General features: G+C 47.9%; 1 protein-coding gene across 1 annotated transcript in view; it reads left to right on the forward strand.

The window, feature by feature from the left end:
* Positions 1–2,113: 2,113 nt before the first annotated feature.
* Fstl4 (follistatin-like 4) overlaps positions 2,114–25,162 on the forward strand; it is a 309,447-nt gene continuing 286,398 nt past the window's right edge. The window contains exons 1-2 of the mRNA XM_013030921.1: positions 2,114–2,161; positions 8,811–8,946. Coding sequence (XP_012886375.1) covers positions 8,821–8,946 — 126 coding nt within the window. The 5' untranslated portion in view covers positions 2,114–2,161; positions 8,811–8,820. The remainder of the gene's footprint in view (positions 2,162–8,810; positions 8,947–25,162) is intronic.

The following is a 25,162-nucleotide window of genomic DNA, read 5'->3' on the forward strand; positions in this document are numbered from 1 at the left end:
GGCGGGCGGCGCGCACAGGTGGCGGCGATTGAGCAGGCGGGGCCCGGGGGTGACGTCACGGGCTCTGGTCCCGGCGGCAGAAATAGGGCAGCCGCGGCGGTGGCGGCGGCGGCGGTGAGCTCGGAGACCCGGAGCCTGGACAGCCTCTAGCGCGCCGGGGACCCGCCGACAGCCAGTGAGACAGACCCGGCCAAAGGGGGGACGCGGGGCTGGGTCGCCAACCCACCCCCCCCTCCCGCCGCCACCGCCACGGGGCGCTCCCTCCCTCCCGCCCGAGTCCGGCCACCTGGTCCTCCCCCTCGGACCTCCCCCCCGGCCACAGCAGGTAAGCGGGCACCGCTCCGGAGAAGGCGCGGCGGCGCCCGAACCCGCTGCCGCCTGCCCGGCCACTCGGGTCCCGTCGCTCCCGCCTGGCGTCCCGGCGCCCGCAGCTCCGCGTCTCGCCGCAGGGCCCGGCGCGGGCGTTCGCGGGTCCTCACTGCCCGCACCAGGGGGAGCCAAGTTTGCCCGCCCAGCCGCGGGCTCGGGGACCACGGGGACTCGTGGCTCGGCCGGGCATCCTGTCCGAGCTAGGACTTAACGCCACCGGTTGGGCACCGAGGCTTGTGGCCGGGGTCTGCGGGGAAGGGGGGGGGTGTTAAGGGTGCAGGTAGGGGTGCGGGGGGGGGACGCGGAACGACCTCTTGGGTGCCAAGCAGCCTCCAGGCGGGCCGATCCCGGACCCCCGGGGCGGCCTCGGCGGGACGCAGCCCCTCCCTCGGTGGGACCCGTGCCCTTGGCTCGGGGCGCGGGGCGGGCGTCCTCCGCACCCCGTTTCCCGGCGCTTGGCGGGACAACTTGGCGTTTCCCTGCCGCAGCCCCGAGGCCCGCGGCGCCGGCGGCCAGAACTCGGCCGCTCGGGGCTCCCGGCGAGGGCGGGGGGCCGGTGTCAGTCCGTGGCGGGGAGGGGGGGGGATCAGTCCTAACAGAGATGGAACTGTGCGTGCGCCCCCTTCCCAAGTTTCTGGGGGACCTGGGGCACGGAGGCGGAGCGCTCCTCCGCCGCCGCGTGTCGCCCGGAGTTTGGGGACCCCCGCGACGTGACAGGAGCCGGGGTGCGGGGGGGGGGTCGGAGAGGGTCTCCACGCGCGCTCGCCCGAGCCCCGGCCACCTGAGGACTCGCGGCCCTGCCACTCCGGCCCGGGCAGCCACCAGCCGGAAAAGCCCCAGCGCGCTCTCACCCGCGCCCCGGACTCGCGCAGCATCCGGCGGCCTCCTCGGAAGTTCCCGGGGAGTTGGGGGCCTGCTAGGTCTCCCCGTCGGGGAACCAGAGTTGGCGGACTCCCCCCCACCCCCCGTTCCCATCCCGTCGCGGCATACCTCCCCGTCCCCTCTAGGTGTCGCTTCCGCCGAGGTTTCCGAGCCGGGTGAACCCAGCGCCCGAGGCCCCTCGGTCGGTTCCCACCTCAGTCAGTGCGGGGCTGGGGGGGGGGCGCTCAATCGGAGGTGATAAGGTAACCTGCGGAGACTGGTGCGCCCCTGATTTCCAGTGGGTAAGGGAAAAAGGAGAACTGGGAGAGACGAGTCGACTTTTCTAGAACCCAAAGTTCCCTTTCCCCCCCACCACGGATCTTTGCAGAAGCCCGAGGTCCTTTTGAACAGCGTCTGCCCTGAGCGCCCGGGGGAACGCCAGTCTCTGCCCTTCTGACCCCCAGGGGTGGGCTCTGGTGGTGGCAGGGAGGCCCAGCACCGCCCCGTCAGTCCTGGAGTCGGGTGCCCTGCAGGGCACGGGGCAGCATCCTGGCCCAAGCCTTGCGTGAGGCATTGCGGTACCATCAGACCACCTCTGCCGGCTTCAGCTGTTGGCTGTCTTCCCCCATCCCCCACCCCGCCCCTCCACCTCGCCCATTTCGGGAAAACCAGACACTGCTTTCTCCCAAAAAGACTTGCATGACTCAAGTCAAAGGTCATGCATATTTTTTTAAAAGTCAATTGGACGTATTAAAATCAAATTTGTTGTCCCAGTCGTTTTTAGTTTTTTTCCCTAGACTTTTATGATTACCCTCAATTTTTTTTATTATTTTTATTTTTGCTAATTCCAAGAAGGCTCCTTTTCTTCCAGAAAGTGGCTTATTTTCCTGGGTCCTGGGGGTACTTTGATCCCTGTGGCTGTTCTTCGCAGGTGGGTGAAAGAAGGGGAGACTGGGCTGCCAGCTGCTATGCTGCTTTTCCTGCTAAGTACTAAAGGACTTTTTTTTTTTTTAAGTGACCTCATGTTGTGATCTGTTGTTTGCCCTAACGCAATGTTCCGAGACAGGCATTGAATTCACAGTCAGAATTCACAAATCTACCTTCTGCCTGTCTTGTCTTTCAGGGTATTATTCTGCAAAGTCAGCCTTCTGTGTTGCTTATGTGTGGTCAGTCAGGTGCTTCCTGACTTAATGCTATTAAAGAGGTATTTCAAGAGCATATCTTTCCTTACATTCTCTGTCTCTTAAGGCACCAAACGGCATATGGAATGTCAAAACAGAATTACATTCAAGAGAATGTGATACTTAAGAGGTATTAACTGATGGTCAGAAGGGCCAGGGTTATTTGGAAGCCGTTTGCGTGCACGTTAGACTTCATGGTAAATAGGAATGTCATGCACTCATGTGTTGTGCATAGAATAATTTCAACATCTGGTTTATCCAATGTTGGAAAATACAGAGTGATTAATAGAAAATACAATTTTGGCTTTATTATGGTTTGCTACAAAGTTTGTCTGATATATTTCCATGTCTATTTTTCTTTGTATTGATATTTTAGAGACTATCTTGGTAAATTTGAAACCCTCCCCTTTCCTCAAGAAATACTCATGAATAAAAACTAAGGTTCTAAGTTTTCCAGCAAAAATGAGCCTAGAGTTTATATGCACACCTCTCCCCTCCCCTCCCCCTTTTAGAACTGGGCAGGGATTTGGAAGAGCACTGCAGGGCTCTGATGTTCTCCAGCTGATTTCTGTTTGTTGATTGTTAACCTGTCACATGTAAAATGCAGCCCACTCCAGGTGATTGCTAGAGCAGGTTGGTTTTCAGTTTGAAAGATTGGGAATTCAGATGGTGCGGGCTCACAAATCTTAACTGTTCTCTTTGAGAGGCTGGGTGGTATTGCTTGGTTGTATCAAATCAGCCTTGTAATTTCTGGTCTTGTTGATTACAGAGAAGCCATTTGTGTGTAGCTAATCTATAATGACTGGTCTGGTAAATGTTCCTGTGTTCTGCAAAGAGGCCCAGAGAGGACTGGTGCACAATGTCCCCAAACTCAAGAGGGTTAGTGTTGTCACTCCTCCCAACAGAGATGATTTCTAGGGTAGATAAGAATCATTGTAAGCCCAAGGCCAGTGTAAAATCAGTGCTTCTCTCTGGCCTCTGAGCCTGTTAAAAACAACAACAAAAAAACCCAGCTTGAGTGATGTGTTCTTTGAGTGGGGCAGAGTTTAGAATTTTCAGATTAATGCCCATTCTCCGCTTCTCCCCACCTCCCCCCTGGTAATATGTGTTCTTATTTTATGCCTTTTCAACTTTCTTCAAAAAGCAAGTCAGTATTTGGAATGTTACAACACTGATTTGTTATACATCTGTAATTTTAAATACAAAAACACAATAGCACGAATAATCAGCTTATCTTAACAATACTAGAAAATGCTGGAGTTTGCACAAGGAGAGAGTGATTGAGCTGGTGGCACTCTTTCATGACTCACAATAGCAAAATCTATCTATCTAGAAAGAGGATGCAAACATAAACTCTACATGTAAATTTGCAGTAACTCAAGAAAACAGTTGCCCAAGAGATGGGTTGCTGAGGCTGCCGGGCCGCTGGTTTGGCCTCAAAACTAAGGTGAATCCCTCAGCCTTCTGGCCTCTGCTACACTGTACACGCAGCAAGCAATTCTCTCAGCCTTGGGGAAAAGTTCAGTCTCAGTGCTCAGAGGTACCTCTTTCAAAACAAGGTATCTTTTTGTGTGAGTGTGCGCCTACTGGAGGATTAAACTCAAGGCCTTGTGTTCTTGCAGGGCCTTTTTTTTCCCCTTCTCTTGACACACCTCTGATCTAGCATTTTGCCAAATGGGAAAATGGAATCTTGCCAACTTTTCTGTCTGGGCTGGCTTCAAAACTCAATCCTCTAGAGCTCAGTCTCTCTAAGTAGCAAGGATTAGAGGCACCAGCACCAGGCAAAACAAGATGTCTTAACTATCAAGTGATTATTCTTCATGAATTGCTTGGGGGGAAAATTCCCACTCTTTCTATGAGGACCACTCTAAATTGATAACCAATGCTTATGACTTCGCAGAATTGAATGAAATTGATAATCCTTAAAAACAAATCACAAAAAGAGCTCCAGGTTGAAAGACAGAAGTTGTGCTGTGACCTCCCAGATGGCACAGTCCCAGCTCTGTAATGGGGAGTTCATGTATTTTCCTCTCTCTGAAAGCCTATAGGGCTGTTTGAGTTTGAGGAGTAATTAATTTAACAATACATTGACTTCCCCAATGCTGGGGGCATCCTTGCTGCTGGAAATTGAGTGTAATTTCTCATGATTTCTTTTTCTTTTTTTTTTTTGGTGCATTCTTTTTCTTGGCCTGTAAATAGAGGAGCAGTAAATATAAGGGCTGAGGAGATACCAAGTGGTACCTGCCTTGGGATAGGGGGCAGGAAAGTAAGTCTGACTTTGTTGTCATGAATCCAACGTTAGCCTGGGTCAAGAGTCAGGAAGACTAAAGGAGGAGGGTTCTCAGTGGCTTTCAGAGGAAAGAAGACACTCAGGGTCAGGCCTCCATCTTGCTCTATATAAATATCCTAAAAAGAACTGTTTGTCAAGCTAAAGCATCACTGAGGGAGAGAGGCAGCCTCGATAGGGCTAACAGCATAGACTGTGGTCCTTGTGGCATTGGGCTGGGACAGTCTCAACTTTTGCTACTTACCATGTGACCACGGCAGAGTGCTTAACCCCTCCAAAACCCTGTCACCTCCATCATCTGACAGGAGATGGAGTAGGGATAATCATTACCCTCTTCATGGAATAGAAAAGTGAAGATTACAACTTAGTACCTGTAAAGCATTGAGAATGGTGCCTGACATATAATAATTTCTATGTAGGTGTTAGCCAAATCGGTAGTATCTATTTAGTTGTTAGACAGCTCATCAAAATTGATTTAGAGCCAATATCAATTCTTTTTTTTTCATGAACCAAACTGTCATAAAACTTGAGTTGTAAATTTCGGGGCTGTTGCTGGCATAAATCTAGTGGGTTGTCAATCATCATAAGTGAAAAAATGACACCTAAGACACATCTATTGTGCAAGTGAAATCAGAGCTGATAGTGGTCAAACTGAGTTAAATTTTACAAAGAAACTGCTGCCTGGGAAGATTTCAGAGGCTGGCCTGGTTCATGGGCTTTCCTGTCCTTAAATAAAATATTGTATCTGTGTGTGTGTGTGTGTGTGCGTGCGTGCGTGTGTGCGTGTGCGTGTGTGCATGCATGCACACGCACACGTGCCTAGCCACCGTCTCTTTTTCACTCAAGGCTACTGCCCTAGCACTTAAGCCGCAGGTCCACTTTCAGATTTTTTTTTCTTTTGCTGGTTAATTGGAGATAAGAGTCTCAAGAACTTTCCTGCCAGGGCTGGCTTCAAATGGCTATCCTCACATCTCAGCCACTTGAATAGCTAGGCTTACAGGAGTGAACCACTGATGCCCAGCTCTGAAGTAAAATCTTGAAGGGGAACCTCAGTGCAAACCAGATAAAACTAGTGTGGCTCCAAGTGTAGCATGGCTGAAGTTCCTGGTTTCTGAAAGCTGTGGACTGAGGGTGCAACTCAAGTAACCACAAGGCCCCAAATTCTAGTACTGGTAAAGAAAAGAATCGGAGAAAAAGGAAACCAGTCTACGTTCTGGAATTAAGCAATTTGGTACTTGCCAAAAATTTAAACGAAAATGAGTGGATTTTATTATTTGATAATATCCATTAATAATAAAACCACACAAAATTGGTCTCAGATTACAAGGCAGGTTGGAATCAAAATAACTAGATGTTGTGGCTTGTATTTTTCGTAACTGCAGGAGTTGGCACCTGTACATGACTAGAATAAATCTCATCTTTGGGCTAGGAGACCTAGAAAAGGAGAAGAGCAGATCTTTAATATGTGTGCTTGCTCCACAAGCAAAAATTTGATGAGTGACTAGGAAAAGTTCATAAATGAGTAAGAAGCAATGTCTTTCCAGTTCTAGCTTGAGTTATTATGGCTGGCTTTTTAAGGTGCTGGTGGGTGGCACATGCTTATAATCATAGCTACTCTGGAGGCTGAGATTTGAGGATGCTGGTTCAACACTAGCCCTGGCAGAAAAGTCTGAGACACTCTTTAGCTCCAATTAACCACCAAAAAGCCAGCAGTGGAGCTATGTCTCATGTGAGCAAAACAACCACGAGCAAAAAAGCTCAGGATCAGTGCCCAGGCCATGAATTGAGGCCCCAGGACTGCCTTCTCTTTTTCCCCTTTCAAAATTGCAAAAACATCCAATAGCCATTTTCGGTAGTCTCTGGAAGGGGATACTCTATGGGAAGTATTAAGGTGTTTGTTTGTTTGTTTGTTTTTAGAAAAACCAGTTGTAATATGAATGTAACTTCATCCTCTTTTAGTCCTGAATGTGAGTTTGGTTTTTAGTTGTTGTTGTTGTTTGTTTCCCTCCTCCTCCTTAGTCCTGTAAGCATTCACCCACCCTAGTGAGAGCCTTGGATCCACTCATACCACAGGCCTCTGTCTGATAGCAGCCCAAGCCACAGTAGAATGCAGAACTCTGCTTTGTTCCCAATGAAGAGCAAATGCTGAGACTGTGACCTTCAGATTCTATCTACTGGCCACCTGGACTGCTTTGCTCTGCCACATGTCAAAGATAAATGACTGAAGAAATAGATGTAGGAGCAGCAGCCTCTGGACTCTTTTAAAAACAAAGAGACATCTCCTCTTAAAAGATAGCCATCCCTTCTAACCTCGCCTTTATATAGGCCAACGTGTTATGCCCACAGTTTTAATCTGCCACCTTCTCCCTGTGGGCATTTTTTTGTGTCAAGCAGGAGACATAAAGCAAATGTAGAGAGGCAGCTCTATTTGGGTGTGGAAAGCAGCCAAAAAAAGAAAAAGGAAAGAAAAAGAAAAGAAAAATAACCCCAAACCTGGAATGTGGTAGAGTGGATTTGGATTTGTTTGATAACCCTGACTGCAACACTAGTGACAGACTCTGCTCCTTGCCTAGGGTCTTGGTCATTGGTTGACTTGGGAAGTCAACCAGCAGGGAATGGATCCTTCAAGCTACAGGATCCCATTGTTTCTCCTGGCCCAGCTAAGACCAGGACATGGAGGGTGTGAGCCTCCAAGAAGCTCTGAGTGTTTTCATCTCACTACCACAAGCAGGATGCAGTAGGGACCACATGTAATTAAACACTGAATTGTGTGGTATAGGCAGAAGTCAATAACCCCTGAAGTTTCCTAGAGCAAGAGTTGTACATACCACAGGATGAGTTCTGTGTTGCTCTGTCTCATAGGCAGAGATGCTGAAACTATAATTGGAATAGGCTCATAGTGGAAAGCTTTTATTTAAAAACAAACAAAAAGTTTCCTAGGATTCTATGCCTATAATCCTAGCTACTTAAGGCACTGAGATAGGAGGAGAGGAAGATTACAATTAGAAACTAGCCCAGGCAGAAAAGTTTGTGAGACCCCCTTCTTATAAGAGAGCTGGATGTAGTGGCATGCATTTGTCATCCAAACTACACTGGGAGTCCTAAAATAGGTGGCTCATGGTCCAGGTTTCTAGGTATGTGCCTGGGTAGGAAGTAAGCTCCTATTTCAAAAATGATCAGCACAAGAAAGGGCTGGAGAATAGCTCAACATGAATGTGCCTGCCTAGCAAGTGTGAGGACCTGAGTTCAAACCCCAGTAACCACGCTTCCCCCTCCCCCCAAAAAAGTACAGGTAACTAGATGCATGGATTCTTGTATGTCTTTATTCCCTCCGCACAGTGCTGAACGAGTGATTAGTACTTAAACATCTGTCGCACCGATCCTTCGTTTTCCATGCATGGAATTCTTTGATTACTTTAAATTGCTCGTTTTGTTGTTGTTGTTGTTTTCTCCTTCTAAGACTTTAGACAATGATATTTTCAGGTGAACCTCAGGACACACCCTAATGGTTATTGGAATTCTGTTGTCATGGGACTGTAGTATTTTACTACAAAAACCACTGGGTCACAAACCTCAAATAGTAGACCTTCCTTAGGCTGTCAATTGAAGCCTTACCATCTTGAAAATTTTGGTGAGGTAAGCCACCAGCAAGTTGTACCTTTAAAATAATTCTTCATGGTTATTTCTTGACCCTTCATTGGGTACACTATACCCCAAATGCTGTCTCAAGAGAGTGAGTCATGGACATGCCCAATAGAGGTGACCCACCTCTGGGTTTGTCCTTGTAGATACAGTCATGGCGGGTAGCATTTCCAGTGGGATGCTACCTCAGAGCTAGCCTTTGCAGCATTCTTCCTGTATGCCGGACAGTACCTCCGTCGGTTCTTACAGTGACCCTCTGTGAGAGGCACATACTATTGTCCCCATTTTGGAGATGAGTAAAGTAAGGCTTCGAAGTTATGTAACTTCTCCAAATTAGAGCAGCAGGGTTGGTGCTGAGATTTGAACTTGAGTTTCAAGTTCTGAGATTCGGGAATGTAGGCATTAACTCATGGACTCCGTGTGTACTTTGCAATGCTTTATGCTGAGAGCATTTGTCATTTTCTTGACAGACTCAACAAAATGCAACCAGGAAGCCTTTGGCTGCATCTCACACTGCTTGGGGCCTCCCTGCTAGCTGTGCTGGGATGGATGGACCCAGGAACCAGCCAAGGCCTGAATGTGGTCGTGGGAGAATCTCAGGCACAGGTATGGTCAAATAACCACTGACATGACACTTCGAACTGACTGCTTTTTGACGATACAGTATCTGGTTTCTCTTCTATCTTTAGACCAATTAGACCACCAAGTGAATTAAATGTACACTTCCTGTTGTGGGGGGATAGGGGAAGCAACATGGATTGATACAGACAGGAGACTCTGGCGTCCTATTTCCTAATACAGTCCAAAACCAAGCTTTACTTGGTTAGCCTTCCACGCAGACTTTCAAGAGAAGGGTCTGTCTACTTAATAAAACTCTGAAAATTCACATGTATTGGTAGGCTACACCCTATATGAACTCAATGAGAAAAGACGTTTCAAAGGAAGTGGAACCCCTTTTCAGGTATGTAGATAAAAAGAACCAGGCAGAGGAAGAACTGGCAGAGGTCCTAAGGGAGACTGCTTTAATGAACAGATAAGAATGATTAATGGCATGTTAGGTATATATAAACGCTTCTGAAGGGCTTGAAAAACTTGTTCTCCATGGCCTCCCTGGAGGGTCTGGATGTACTGCTAATTGCTTAGTGAACCCGGTCTTAAGCAGCAACTGGAAGAAGATTCTTAAACTCCAACCTAGTCCTGCTCCAGGTAGCAGGCTCCATGAGTTTGGGGTTCCTGGGAGATGAAAATCGTTCTGCAGAAAATGCTCTGTGTAAGTTGATCCGTATGCAATGACTCTACCCTTTCATTAAATCCACCTGGGGTTTTCTCTCTGCTGGATGAGAAGGAATTCTTATCAGAGACTTCCCAGGCATCCTTCTTCCCATTGTCTTACCCGATGCCTGCCCAGCTCCTTTCTCTTCTACCTGTGTCCTGTCCTGTGGAATGAGAAATAAAAATTACCCGCAAAAGTCAACATTTCCCAGAGAGTGTATAATGGTACACAGTGTATAGAAGGATTAATGCATTATTTGATCAAACGACATGAGTTCCCTTTCATTATTACTTAATTGTCATGCAATCCCAAACCTGTAAGGCTTACTCTTCGGGGAGCTTCAGAAGTAATTTAATGCACACTTTTCTTGCTGAAAGTTAGTGTGGCATGCATTCTTTTGTCTCGAGCAGATGATTAAATAGAAACACTATCTCTCCTGTCTAAATCCATGAAGGACACACCTTAATGTTGCTTTGAAAAAGAGTAGTGGAAGACATGCTGGTGAGAGCAGTATTTCCCATGTGGGAAGTGCCTAATCTTTTATACTCCTATCCAGACAAAGGGAAAAGGGTCACTTTTAAGTCCAACAGATACATGGTTGAATATTTAATAGCAAAGCCAACAGGCAAACCTACAGGTCCGGCTTAGTCTTCTTACTGTGGGGGTTCATTGGCCCACTGTGGTGAATCACATTTCAATTAAGAATTGAGCCAATTAAGGTGGGATTTCGCTGGAGGTAAATGGAAGGTAAGTTAATATCACCAAGGGCCTCCTTAGCTGTTAACACCTCAACACTTTGTGTACCAACAAGATGGAGCAGATACTGCTCAGGGAAGGAAGGGAAGAATAGGAAGGAAAGGAAAAGGAGGAAGGAAGCCCGATCTTTGGTTTGGGTGGTTTTGTTCCTCCCTCCCCCACCTCCTTCTAGCTGTTGTCTCCCAAGCCCAGGAATGCAGCTGCTCCAAAGGAGGAGGAGATGTCTCCTGAAAAGCTGCCCTATTGATCATGCCTCTTTCACGACAGCTTTGTTTGTTGATTATGAGATGAAAACAGTGTGAATAGGCCTCGTACATGGATACTGAGGATGGTCTCGGTAAATGTTTACCCACAGATAGCAGGACATTTACTTTAATGAAAGTGTTTGCTGACCTTCTGATAACAGAATTTGCTGCTGCTGCTCTCAGCGGGTGGGCAGAAGCTCACACAGGCCTTTTGATTTCGCAGCTAGCAGAGACCACTAGGGTGGCAGCTTGTGTCAGGCAACACCTGCTTAGCATTGCATCCCAGGGCAGACAGTGCCGATCAGTGTTGCATCTCCCCTGCCAGTATTGCTGAAGCCTCCTCAGACTTACATCTCAGGACTTTGGACGAGTGAAGTTTAGGATAATGGAGAATGAGTGTGAAGAATTTTACTCAGAAGAGATGTACCTAGCTCTCAAAGGCCCCTGGCACTGCTGCTCTCTCTGCCCATGGTGTGTTCTCTAGGTCAGTCATCTATCCTCTCTTCTTTAGGTGGGTCTCTGTCCATGTCTCTTTCTCTCTCCAAGGAGAGTCTAGGGGTTCTCATACCCTGGGATGTGCTTGGATTGGTTACTTCTATTAGGTTTTTGAAGATAACACTTTATTGGTCCAGTCCAACCATTCATGACTGGTTGTTAAGTTCTAATCAGGTCCTTTCTGCAAACCTTCTCCCCAGGGTCCTGGGAAAGTTAATTGAAACTAGAAGGGGCTAAAATGGGGTAAAGGTATCTGCTTGCTAGGCCAGGATGCTGTCCCGGGGGTCTGTATCCTAACTAATTTACTTTTTAAATTGGTCATTCTATGCTCTGCCCCATACCCACATTTTCTTATTGTCCGACATGCCACCCCTTCTATTCACATCCAAATCTACCCCTTCTCCAATGTAACTTTTTAGTCTTCAGAACTTTCTCTGACTATTCTTCATCCCATACTCTTGAGCCTTATTATCTTTTTTTCCTTTCATATTTTTAGCATAGGGCCAATGTCCATATTTACCTTTCTCTTCTTCTACCATGCTTTTATGAGCAAAACAGAGACCTAATGAGTTCTTAAATCATTCAGTCCTTAATTTAGCAGCAGCCGGTACCCAGTATTGGTCATGAGATCACTCGATGCTTTCAAACTTCAGACTAGATCGACAGGGAGGGTGGCTGCTTCCTGCACAGGAAGTCTGTCTCTGGCGGGGATGTGCCAGTGTCTCCTGCAAGCTGCTTACCTCCTTATATGTTATTAATATCCAAAATAGTCTTGAGGCTAATCGTTTCTGGGTAATTTCTCCTTTGAGCTATAGCTATTAACATATCTATAACTCACTATCCAAACCATATTAAAGTCTTCTAACAGTTTCCTCAGACTTCTTAGAAGAATCAAAACCAACAGAACTTTTGGAGACTTTAAGTGAAAAAGAAAAAGAAAAAAACACCTTTTTTTTCAAAAACTAAATATTAAACTGTTTCCATGTACATTTTCTTCTTGATAATAGTACTTCCCAAAGTATTCATTAAGGATTTTAAAGTACCTGGAAAGCACAAATAAGGCTTGATTGTCTTTAAAGTTATTATACCAATTGCTTAATGTCCTGAGGGTAAGCTAGGATTACATGATCAATGCGCGTGTACTTGCATATTTTTAAAGCAGTTAACAGCAAGTTGAATTTTATTAAATTATTGTTGTATGTACAAAGAGTACAGCTGAATTAGCGTCAAGAAGTTTGCACTGTACAGATGTAGATAAAAGGAGACGGAGCTGGGTGGAGTGCCTCTTTAATGAAGAGCTGCATAGCGGAAGATGGCCCAGAATGTTAATACATTCTGAGATACAATTTACTGGCAAGTCTATTTCCCTCCTTTCCTCTGTACTCTGGCTAAGATAAATGTAGGGGCTGTAGTCAGAGCACAGGTGTGCACTAAAACTATTCTATCAAATTGTGTGTATGAAACAAGTGAATTTCATGTTTATACTGTCCCTAGGAGATCTCATTAAACAGATATTCCCACATCTGGAACATTTCTAGAGTCCCCAGTAGTTTTCAACCAGTAGTAAAGTAAATATTGATAGAATTTTCAGAAACCCACAAGTGATACAGTGGAAGCCCCCACAGAGGCCTGTCCTGTAACAGCAGGTGGGCGCTTGTGGAAGCCCCCGATAGGTCTTCAGTGCTGTCTAACCCAGTGTGATGGAGTCTAAAACTGGATGTTGGCCTTCCCTTGGTCTTACACATTCTTTATACACTTAAACTTTAGTGTCTTGTCTAAATAAATAAATGCAATTGCTGACATTGGCTCCCTGTTCACCTCTTAGGCCTGAGGGCTTACAGACCAGACCCAAAAGCTCAGCCTAAGAAAACACTGATCTTACTTTGGCTGCCTCGCTCTGCCCTTATTTTTTTTTAACCAGCGGGGGCCCCAGATCCGTATGGCAGATGCGCCAGCTCTACCTTCCTAGGCAGCTTCATATTGTACAACATACTCCGAGTCTTCTTCCTGCCTCCGTTGGACTCAGGAGTGCTTGGATTGCTGAGACCAGACATGAATCTGTTCTGAACTATTTCATTGTTCTTACATATCTTACTGGCATCAAGGCAGTACGCCCCACTCTCTCCAGGAAAGTGCTTCCCAGACTTCCTGGGAACAGTACTGATCATCTGTCGGGGAGGAACCCTAGCACTGAATGTCTCTACTAGCTCTCCTTCTTCTGCCTGTGGGCAGGAAGTATGAAATAAAGCTCCTCACCCCCTTTGAATTTGAACATAGTTCAGAAGGCTGAGGGCTCACCATGTTCTTCCTGCCTTGTGGGCAGCCCAGGCCTGCCTGCCTGCCTACTTGCCTGCCTTAGTCTTTGTTTTTGTGGTGTCAAGAGTTAATTCCTAAGCACTCACTGTTGTAGATTTCAAGATTTAGGCTGGCTTTCACAGCAGCTGAGATTCTGGCAAGATCTCTGAGGGCCAGGCAGGTGGCAGATGTCTCCCTTCCGCAAAGATCTTCTTTGCTTCCACTGCTAACGTAGTGCTCAGGGAGGACGCTGGTACCCTCTGAGTTCCCTGCCCACGGCCATAGCTCTCTGCTGCTTATTCTGTGTTAGGACATGTGGCTTTTCCTTTCTCAGGTAAAATGGGGGGAGGGCACAGCCCTGCCACTTGCAGGCATAAGAGTGCATCTACATTTTCAGGATGATGGATGGCAGACAGATATCCCTTTGGTGTTCCTATTACATGGTTAGGTGGATCATGTTGTGCCCCAGTGCTTCTGGAGATGTAATGTGCCTGTCGGTGTCCTGTGACAAGGCAGCCCTGATACCATATCCCCAGTACTGCCACCTGTGCACTCAGCTCCCACCGCCTGTCTCTGTGCTATGCAGGGACCCCCACAGCTGGGCCTGTGCTCCGTTCAGGGGTCTTGAACAGAGGACATCACTGTCTTGTGTTATTTGTGGGGAATATTGTTCCTCTGTGGCCACTCATTCCTGTTGTAAGCCTGTTGTCTCCACACTTAGCAGACCGAATGACCCTTTCCTATTTTTGATGTCATCATTGACAGCGTTTTAATTGGCCTGAAAAGTTCTGTGACCCAGGAAAAATGAGCATTTATGAGTTCACGGGAAACCATTATTTTTCTTCCTCTTAATTTACTCATCTGTTTTTTGCCTCTGCTGCTAAATAATGTATGCTCCTCTAGGAAACTAACCCCCACCCCGTCCCCCATAATGAGGATACCAGGCCACACATGGCAAATGGGGCTGCATGTTCCATTTCCCGGGGAGCTGGCAGCCACCATGTCTGCCAGACCCCGAGTCATCCGCTTGATATATCCACAGTGACTTTCGGGTTATCGCTCCTGCCTTCCACTCACAGAGAAGGCCATGTCATGTTGGAATCAGGCAGACTCTAATAGGCCCCCGTGAGTGGGTCCTGCCAAGTCAGAGCCACCGCCCTCTGCTGCTGCCGCTCTGCTCCCTGTGATAAAGCTCCAGGTCTGGCCTTGTCACCAGCCACCTGGGAAGGAAAAGGCACTGGCTTCAGAAGCGAATGGTGTGGGATGATGCGGGCCTTGTCCCCTGAGCAGAGCACCCCAGGAGAAGCTGCAGCAGAGCTGTCAGGCAGTTTTGGTACTAGATGGGGACGCCATCCGTCCACTTGCCTTGCCTCTCTTGCAGGTAACCAGGTGCCTGAGGCATGTGAGTCAGGAAAACACGGAGAGACCGGGAATCCAATTCATCTCTTCACTTCTAATGAAAGGTAGCCTTACTGAGTGTGGCGGAGTATGCCTGTAGTTCCAGCACTTGGGAGGCTAAGGCAGGAAGATAGAGAAACTAACCAGGGATACACAGTGAGATGCCTATGTCAAAAAGCCAAAACATAGAAGATTCTTACTGCAGTAGACCAGCAATGATGCTCATCCACTGCCCAGAGGGGTGGAAAGAGTCTGTGTGGCTGGCAGACTGGTGTTGCATAGGCAGGAGCTATCTGAGAGAATTTGCTCCCCAACTTGGGGGCAGAAGGCAACAACCCAGCTCTCAATTGGGGCTACCATTCACCAGACACGGAACCCTTGGGTTTTCTTCTTCCTCCATGTTCCAGAAAGGCCTTGCAACCAAACAGAAGCCTTTCCAGAGGATTTCGCCACAAGTGGCAGCCACAAGTGCCACTGCTTGTTTTTAGGAGATGTTACTGGGGATATGGGTTGGGGGGGGAGGGAGGGAAGGAAAGAGGGAGGGAAAGAGGAAAAGAGAGAGAGTGTGTGTTTAAGAGTTAAGAAGGAAAGCCATGCCCTTTCTGTCCTTTCCATCCCACCATTGAGATCACCTTGGAGCCTGCCAACTGGCCTACTGAACTTCCGTCAGCCACCTCAGTCCCTGTGAGGAAAATGTCCCACATCCCCAGGGAACTGGCACCAACACAACCACTCAGAAAGGGCCTGGTTCTCCTGAGCATGGCCTGCTTCTCTACAGCTCACCTCCTCCCTCTCCAGCCCAGCGTCCTCCATGTCTCTGTGGCTTGCTTGGTTTATGGTAGGACGGCTTCCAACACAGGCTCCTGATGTGGCAGCATTCCAGGCTCCGGGACAAAGTGGCCGCTTTTCCTCCTCATCTCCTAATCCAGCGCTCACCCCCTCACCCAGATGCTTAGCATCCCTGCTTTCTCTTCCAGGTTGATTGCTGTATCCTCCGCTTTTCCAAACACTGGGCCACATCATCTCATCATGACTGCCTGTGTTATTCCCCAAGGAGCCTTCATTGCTGCCTTAGCTCCAGGGACACACTCAAGTCAGAGGTCCTGACAGCTCAGATCTGTTTCTTGCCTTGCTGGCTGTGTGCCGAGGGTCATTTGCCCATCCTGGCCTTCACTGTTAGTCACGGTGCAGGTGACAACCACCTAGTTTGCAGCCTGTCACAAGGACTACTGAACTACTAGATGGTGGTGCTTGGCAGAGTGGTTGGTACTCAGAACGCAATAGTTGATGATTCTCCTCTTGGAACCCTGCGAAGCACCTATCAAGAATACTTGTGCACCCCTCCCACACCCATACCTGGTGTGCGAGTCCTTTCTGGTTAGGCACAGGGGTGGCAGAGCAGCTCTGGGGAGGAAGGATCTTCCAGTGGAATGGGAAGCTGCCAGGCTCAGCCCCCCTCTAGTTCCAGTGTCCTGTCGCACAGTGGGATGCTTACATACTTGTCTGATAAGTGAACAAGTCAGTTCTTCTTGTATATACTTTGGTACCATGTAGGGATTAGGCAAGGTGCCTTGAGTTTCTAGGCATTCTGACAGAAGAAATCCCTGTTGGCTTTCTCCTCTAGCAGTGTCCTCATCATAGTTTCCAATCTTGCCAGCATCCTGAATCATAGACGCTGAGAGAATTCTGAGGGGCGGGTTGTATAGGAATTGGATGGAACCCCTGACTTGGCCGCTGTCCCTGTCCTGGTCTCTGGGGGCTTGCCTGCTTAGGCATTCTAGCCATCCTTCTCACAAAGAGGTCAGCATCACTGTGCCAGACACACCAGACCCTCACCCAAAGCATAAAACCAGGAGAGCAAAACATAATGTTAGACAAATTCAAGGTCATCTGTTTGTGCCTAGAATTTTCAGGGTCCTGACTTCTGAGAGAGTGTGGCTACCAACTGTCCTTACAAAGGGTTGGGAAAGTTAAGGATGGCAAGAACAGAACTTACCTTCTGAAATGCCACTAATAAGAACTCCAGCGACGCTTATTTTGAGACAAAAGTCTCTGTGTGTAGCCCAGACTGGTCTCAAACTTTTATGATCTTCCTGTCTCGCTGCCCCCAAGTGCTGAGATTACAGGCATGCAGCATCATGCTTGGCCTGTCTTTTCTTGATTGCTAAAGCAATCTAATTAGGAGCTCGTGTGAGCTCAGCTGCCACTCATAGCCTATTTCTTTATTTCCTTTTCTAGCCTTGAATTTAAAAACATGCTTGAAAAAAATCTACAGAGAAAGACTTTAGGTTCTGCTGAAGTCTTTTGGTGTATCCCGTCTACTCAGGAAGGCTTGGAGATAACACAGCAGAGGACTGTGGGTGGACACTGTTGAGTACAGTAACTCCAGAACATGCCCATGGTTGGTCCTCTTCCTCTTCTGCTGTCTTCTGTTTGGCTGCTGTTCCCACATTTGCTTGTGGCCATTTGCGTCACTGGCTTGTGCTTGGCTTGATGTGTGGGAATATGTCTTTGCAATCCATGGTAGAACTTCCAGTCAACTCATATATCTATCTAGGCGATTCTCTAAGCCCAGGGAAGCACTGGCCGACTGAAGACACTAGTATCTTAAATTCCTGTGATCAATAGGTCTCCTTGGAGCACCCAGCTGTGTGCTCAGTGCTGTACCACGTTTAGCCAAATGGTTAAAGAGAAATGGGGTTTGTGATGCCATCCCAAGGACTTGAGGATCAAGGAGGGGTGGGGGAAACTGCAGAAGGGGGCCATTGGCTGAGCGGAATGGATCTAAGCGAGCAGAGGGAATTCAACAACCGCGTTAATGATCTTTTCTAACAAAGAAAAGATATAATGACTAAATTAAGTGCTCAACTTTAGCCTAAAGAAAATTGGGTGGATTTATGAAACAATAAAGGAAGAAGTAGCCTGTCTGTGCCTTTCCCGTCGCCCAGTCCTGCTCCCTGGTGAGAGGAGGTACTGGTGGGAGGGTGTTTGTCCTCCCAGCCCAGGCTTGCTCCTCCTCAGGACTCAGATCTCCAAGGGCACATCCCTTGACTTAACTGCTCTGGAGGGCTTCTCTGAGTGTCACCACCTAGAGTGGACATAGTGCTGAATCAGTCCTGTGGGTGTTCCAAATCACAGTACCCCAACTTTACCAGGGCCTGCCGCCCTCTCTACCCTCTGCTCCGGGGTGGTCCCACCTGGCCTGGCTGTGTCCTTGGTGGCTCAGTGATTTCCTGAGTCTGCTCAGGACTTGAGCTGACCGTGCATGGGGAGGGAGTGGCTGTTCATTACTGCTTAGAGTAATGCTGAGAATACAGCAACACATGCTGTTGTAGCCCTTTGCCCCAAACTGCCACAGTGAGGTTAGAGCCCTTCCTGTAGAATCCTACTCTAGGCCAGGTATCTATCTTAATCCAATTGGTTATAGCTAGCTGTTCAGTAATTTTTAGGAATTAAAATACTTGGAAGGCCGTGCAAACTAGAACAGAATTGTCTGTGATTCATTATACATTCTAGATGGAAATGAGTATAAAATTTAAGCTCTTTCAAATGACTGCTCTTGTATTATAAGTACAGTCATAAATTACTGTGTGTGTGTGTGTATGTATGTATGTGTGTGTGTTGGTACCAAGGCTTAAACTCCAGGCTTTGTACTCTTCTTGGCTTTCTTGCTCATGGCTGACATTCTACCACCTGAGCCATGCCTTCAGTCCAGCATTTTGCTGGTTAACTAGAGATGGAATTTTGTGGACCTTTCTTCCCTGGCTGGCTGTAAACTTCTGCCCTCAGATCTTACCTTCCTAAATAATGAAGATTACTGATGTGAGCCACTGGTATCCAGAATGAACTGGATTTTATAGGAAGTTCCTGTCCACGACTTACCTAGAAGTTAATCTTTTTAAAAAGCACAAAGAGCTTTAATAACACACCTGTTTACTCAAGTATGATGAGCTGCTAAGACCGCACAGAGTGAGTTCAGCTACTAGTATTCCCCTTACACCATTGTGAGGGTGTAGAGCAGAGATGCCGGTGGGGATGGGGTTGCAAAGGACATTCTTGGAGGCAGAGGGCCTTGCAGAGGATGGACAAATTCTTCCATCATGTTTTCATTTATTTATTTGTTGCCAATCCTGGGGCTTGAACTCAGGGCTTAGGCACTGTCTCTGAGCTTTTTTTGCTTAATGCTGGTGCTCTACCACTTGAGCCAAAGTTCCAGTTCTGGCTTTTGGAGTACTTAATTGGAGACAAGAATCTCATAGACGTTTCTGCTCTGGCTGGCTTTGAGCCAGGATCCTCAGATCTCCATTTCCTGAGTAGCTAGGATTACAAACATGAGCCACCATCACCATCATGTTTAAGGAGAAGGAATCTTCTAAGTACTGGTATGGGAGTCTTTAGGGCTGTTCCCACTTGAGGAGGGAGAGAAGTGATTGGCTAGGGTAGGTGTCTGGCCCATTATCAAATCCATCAGCTATCCTTTGGTGGCCAAGCACAGAATCCTCTGCTAAAATGCTTGTGTACAAAGAAGGGATTCTCCCAGAACTTAAGCCTGGGTGTCATCATGGCAGCCTGTTTCTCATCTCACTTTGGAGCTGCACAGCTTTCCTCTTTGGATTTTCTCTCCACCACTTGTTCTCTCTGAAGACTGGCCTTTGCACAAAGCCATGAATCCCATCCTGCTGAGCTGATGTGTCATGTTCACCCATGGCCTTGGCTCTGCTAGCACATGAACTTCCAGCTCTGGGCTCTGCTCTGTTCTCACCAGAGATCTGGTCTTATCTGTGCATTCAGATCACAACCTTGTTGGCTCAGCCTGGTGTTGCACTGGCCCTGGTCCAGATGCTGTGGCCAGCATACAAATGCTGCCATGGGAAGTGGTGTTCAGGAGCCCTAATAAGAGTGTGGGTGGCAGGTGCATGGTAGGGTGGCCCGAGTGAAGGGTCTAGACAGTGTCTAGAGATTACTGTGGCCGAAGGTCAGGGAGTGAGGCCAAGGAGCCAGCCTCAGCCTCTGAGAAAGCATTTGAAGAAGTGTGAGCTGAGTTCTTACAAAGATGGGCATTTCACAGAGTTCAGCTTTACAGTCCTGCCAACCACCACTGACCTGGCACTCCTCCCCATGCCTGTGTTCTTGGTTCCAGGACCTGTGCTAGAGTTTGAATGTGATCCACAAGAAGCACATGTTGGCAGCTTCAATCCAATGGAACCACGCTGAGAAGTGGGGCCTGATGGGAGGTGGTTAGATCATGAGGGCTCCACTCTGATGAATGGGTTAATCCTAACTATTAAAGGGCTTGAAGTTAGCCCAAGGGAGAAAATTCTGTAAGATTCTAGCTCTATAATAACCAGCAAAAAAGGTGGGCTGGGGGTATGGCTCAAGTGGTAGAGCACCAACTGAGGTGGTGAGTTCAAATCCTAGCAACAACAACTAAAGGAGGAGTGGCTGGGGTGTGGCTCAGTGGTGGAGTACTTGCATACCCATGCATGACACACCCTGGATTCAGTCTCTAGCACTGAAAGTAAAGGGCAACTTGAAGCTGTGAGTTTGATCTCCAGCTCTCTGACACCCCCAACTTTACCCTTCCGTCATGAGAGAATGTAGTAAGGAGGCCTTTGCCAGATATCCCCTCAATCTGAGACTTCTCAGCTCTTAGAACTGTGAGCCAATACACTTCTGATCGTTTTAAGGTACACGTCTCAAGTATTCACTGCTATAGTAGCACAAATGGACTAATGCCAGCTTATATTCAAACCCTACCCCTCACATTGAAAAACAAGGAGCAAGCTTTGAGATTTGGATGTGGTCATGTGACTGCTAGGGCTGTGGCTCTGAGGAAGGACCACACCAGAGGAGCATCATGACTTCATCACACACATCTTAGCCCACCACCCTGCAGAAACAGTCTCTGAGTTGAGCTGATGTGAGGTGATTAGGCCATTAACGAGAACGTGACGCTGTAGAAATTCCCCCAGCAATCAGGCTCAGCTCTGCTTGCAGTAAGGGGGACATGGAGCTTGGGGTGCAGCCAGCATTAGCTAAGTGCCACACTGTGTTAGCTATGAAAGCTGCCCACTCCTGTAGCCGTATTATCTAAGCAGCCGTTTTGAAGGGAGAGGTTAATTTAGGCTGTTGGGGACAGAGTCCCATGTGCCTTTGTCCTAAACACAAGGTCCTGGAGCGGGGTGACTGTCTGGCTGACTCCCTAAACCAGCCTATTATTTCATGAGTACATTCTGCATCTTCCTTCATTCTGCCCTCAAAGCTCCAACCTCAAATGTGGACACCGAGGTCCTCAGAGTTTGCCACCTAAGGCCCAGCGAGAGGACAGGGAGAAAGATACTGGTTTTCCTGAGATTCTCAGATGGGCCATACCTGCAGTCAATATCAGCCCAGCCATGCTGACCACTGGAGCTTTTCTTTCTTTTGATTTTGTTATAAAGGAAAATTGAGGGTGGGGTGGGGGGAATCTTATGCCTTAAAGCCTTTTAAATTAAATATAACTCATTTAATTTAAACTCTCTTAAGTTCCATTTTCAATGTGTGAGGGGGGCACAGTGGAAACGCCTTCTATTCAAAGCATACAGGGCATTTGTTTCCCTGTGCAAAAGCAGATGTCTGTGGGAGCCCACACCAATTATTTATTCAGGCAACCACCAAGACTCACCAAATCCTGAGGATAAGGCCGTGCAACCGCAGAGGCTCATGGGAGTGGGTAGAAGCCACAGCTCCCCAGGGGCTGTAAAGTCCAAAGGAGGCAGGCGTGGGGAGGGCCCGGCACAGCTTGGCATGGGTGAGTGAGTGGTTGGCCAGCGGAAGCTGCCATGTGGTGCTCACTGTCACTTCTGGGGCCTCTGTTGGCTCTTCCTCCTGGCGCCCCCTCTGCACATGATGCCAGAGAGGGAGGCTCGCATGGTGGGCGGGTGGAGGTGGGTAAGTCCTGGGAGGTTTGTGTCATGTTCTGGTAGGGCCATTTTCTCCTTTAGGACCTGCTCTCATCGAACCTCACCTGACTCTGCAAAGCCTCACGGCTGGCCCTCCTCCCAACCCCCCACCTCCACCCTGCGTTTTCTTTTGTTCTGTGGCATTTTTCACCACAGGGTGTTTCTGTATTTGTGGGCTCATTGCTTGCCTGTCTCTCTGCAGAGCGTAAGCCTCGCGGGGACTGAGGCTGTCTTGGTAGCACTGTGACCCTGGGGCAGCAAATATTTGCTGAGTGAACGAGTTGGTAAACAGATGAAGGGAAGACTACTCGAACCACCCAGGAGACCCTCTAGGAGCTCTGCCCAGGGCCCTGGCTGTAAAGATAGAGGGAAGAAGAGGGTAAGACTAGATGGAAATGTGCCTGCAAACCGGAGGGAGAGAGGACCAGGAGGACTGGAGGGTGGGGGGCATGTTTCTGGGCAAGGTGGCAGTTTCTACCAAGAATGCTTACTTAGATTAAGAGGTCCCCAAGAGCCCATTTGGGGCTGAGTACATGCCTGTCCTTAGACAATGACCTTCGTTAGTTGTGTTCAGCTCCCGACTTCCACCAGCCCTGTCCTGGCCCGGCCCTTCCTAGCCTGACCTTCTTCTCACAGGCTAAGCTGCACACCGTGACTCTGTGACTCTGGAACATTCTGCACTCTTTATGTCATCTGTGTCGGTGACTCCCTTGCTCCATGTGCAAAAACAGGAATAGAAAACAGACTCCGACATGAGGCCTGTGCTGGAGGGCAGCTGTCCTTCCTTTTTAAAAAAAATTTTTTTTGTCTGTTAATTCTCTAGGCATAGGTTCTTCATGGGGGGGGGCAGGGTTGAGGGAAGCTGTAGCTGACAGAAAGAAAACAAAGTGGCAGATTCGAATATCATGTTAAACAGGGGGATGCTGTTGTGTCATCTATGGAACGGCCCCTGGAGAGGGTCATGAATAAATGAAACCGAAACTCCTACCCTTTATTCCCTGCAGACAACTTGTCCTTCTTTCCTCCTTCCCTTCCTCCCTCCTCCTTTTCCTCCCTCCTCTTCCAGACAGTCACGAAGAGGCCTTTCTTGATTCTTTCACAGAGCAGGGGTGACTGGGACACAGCCCAGCAGAGAGATGCTTGCTTGACTCAGGATACCTGGACAATGGAGGTTCTTGGGGTTGGGAACCCATTTTTAGGGGCTGTATGTGCTTTTGTGAAAGCTTAGTGGTAAAGTGCTTGCCTACCCTGCATGAAGCCCTGGGTTCAATTCCTCAGCACAGAAAAGAAAAAGAAAAAAAAGTTGGAAGTAGTGCTGTGGCTCAAGTGGTAGAGCACTAGCCTTGAGCAAAAGAAGCTCAGGGACAGTGCCCAGGCCCTGAGTTCAAGCCCCCCCCCCCAAAACCAACAAACTAAGGAGGTCCCGTGGGCTGTTGTGTGTTGAGATAGTAAGTGCTACTTCTGAGAGAGAGACATGAGGATTACTTTCCACATGAGAAAGTTTATCAGTTTTTAGTTCGTTGGCTGCTGGAGAGATACAGCTGTCAAGTGCCTGTCTTTCCCTCGTAGTCTCTCGATCTTATGATTGTTTAACAAGGCGAAGGGATGGACTGGTGATTGACATTGATTCCATCAGATGCAACGTCGTGATTCCTCATATTATCTCTATGGTAGATTCACTGCAGAAGACAGCCTTAAAACTCAGAGCTAACTTTGCAATCATAAACAAGGGCAGCAGAAAGCTGTAAATGTTATCTAGAGTTTAAAATCATGAACTCTTCATTAAAAGTAACATCCAAGTCATCTTCTTCCTGAAGCCCTAGCAAATATTCCAATACTTTTTTTTCTTTCAGTCTACTCTAGGAAGTCTTTACCGGGACCATTTCTGTTCGGTGTCTCATATCTTCCTCCTTCACTGATCACCTTGCTCTTCCCCTTAGAAAGCCCTGGACAAGCCTGGTGCTAATGGCTCATGCCTGTAATCCTAGCTACTCAGGAAGCTGGTATTTGAAGGTTAAGGTTTGGCACCAGCCCTGGCAGAAAAGTCCAAGAGACTCTTCAATTTAACTGTGAAAAAGCCAGAAGTGAGCCATGACTCAAGGAACAGAGCACTAACCTTGAATAGGAAAAAAAAAAAACCCACAAAAGCTAAAAACATGCAAAAGACCCTGAGTTCGGGGCTGGGAAGGTGGCTCAGTGGTAGAGTTCTTGCCTTGCATGCCTGAGGCCCTGGGTTCCATTCCTCAGTACCACATAAGCAAAAAGAAAAAAGCCAGAAGTGGCGTTGTGGCTCAAGTGGTAGAGTGCTAGCCTTCAGCTGAAGAGCTGAGGGACAGCGCCCAGGCCCCGAGTTCAGGCCCCACGACCGGACCCCCTCCAAAAAAAAAGACCCTGAGTTTATGCCACATTACCAACACACACGCACACGCGCGCACACGCGCGCGCGCGCCCTGGCCCCATTAGACATCTAATTCATCCTAGTTGGATTGTTGGTCTGCTGAAGTATGTTGTGAAGTATGTTATACCTCTACCCGTAGAGGTATAATCTAGGTAGCTCCCTTGTGGCTACAGATAATGGAGCAAGTAAGTACTAATCAAGCAGTTCCTTAATAGCAAAGTAAATATTGCTTTTTGTTAAGAAAAAAAAAAAGTCATCTAGACATTTGTTTGGGGAGGGAGGGGTCTTGCTAAACCACCTTTCGCACCCTCTAGCTTATCCATTTTAGATCTCTCAGTCCTGCAGGAGCTCTGATTTCCTTAGATCAATCCATTCACAGTTAGATAGGAAACAGAAGGTGTCTAGAACTTTCTCACTGGCCCATTCATGTTTCAGCCACAAAACATTGGAGAACCACACTTTTTCTTGCTCTGTAGCCTAACTCAGTCACCCCACTCCCCTTTAGTCTACGAGGCAAATGTGGCCTCAACTGTTCTGGTAGCCCAGAGCTGGTTGAATGGGACCAGAGCTCATGGCCAAACTCAATGACCTATTTAAACAACTGAAAGTTTCCTATTCTAGGATTCACCCCTCTTGCCTTGACCAGCCTTTATAGCAGGAAGCATTGTCCAGGGGTACACAGCCTCCTCTAAACCTCCCCCCAACCAAGAGCTCTAAAAAGTCTTGACACTATTCTTTGGGAAGCAGAAGATGAACTCTGACCCCTGGACTAGGTGGCATTTCCCAGGAGCCATCCCTCCTAGTTTGGTCATTTTTTTTGAGTTCTTGCCAAAGACTCAGCATGCGCAATTGGAGGAGCCAGCAGGTGCCCAGTTTTACCCCCCAGAAAATCCTTTCCCTCACTGGTGGGTTCTTCAGCATGGCTCTCAAGCTAGCTGTAAATTTAGGGTTAGCCCCGAACCTACCCCATCCTCCTATGACTTATGCCTGATGTACTGGGAAATCTCATAGTTCAGCCATT

Source organism: Dipodomys ordii, unplaced genomic scaffold (genome assembly GCF_000151885.1).
Source record: "Dipodomys ordii isolate 6190 unplaced genomic scaffold, Dord_2.0 Scaffold135, whole genome shotgun sequence".
Taxonomy (NCBI): Eukaryota; Metazoa; Chordata; class Mammalia; order Rodentia; family Heteromyidae; genus Dipodomys; species Dipodomys ordii.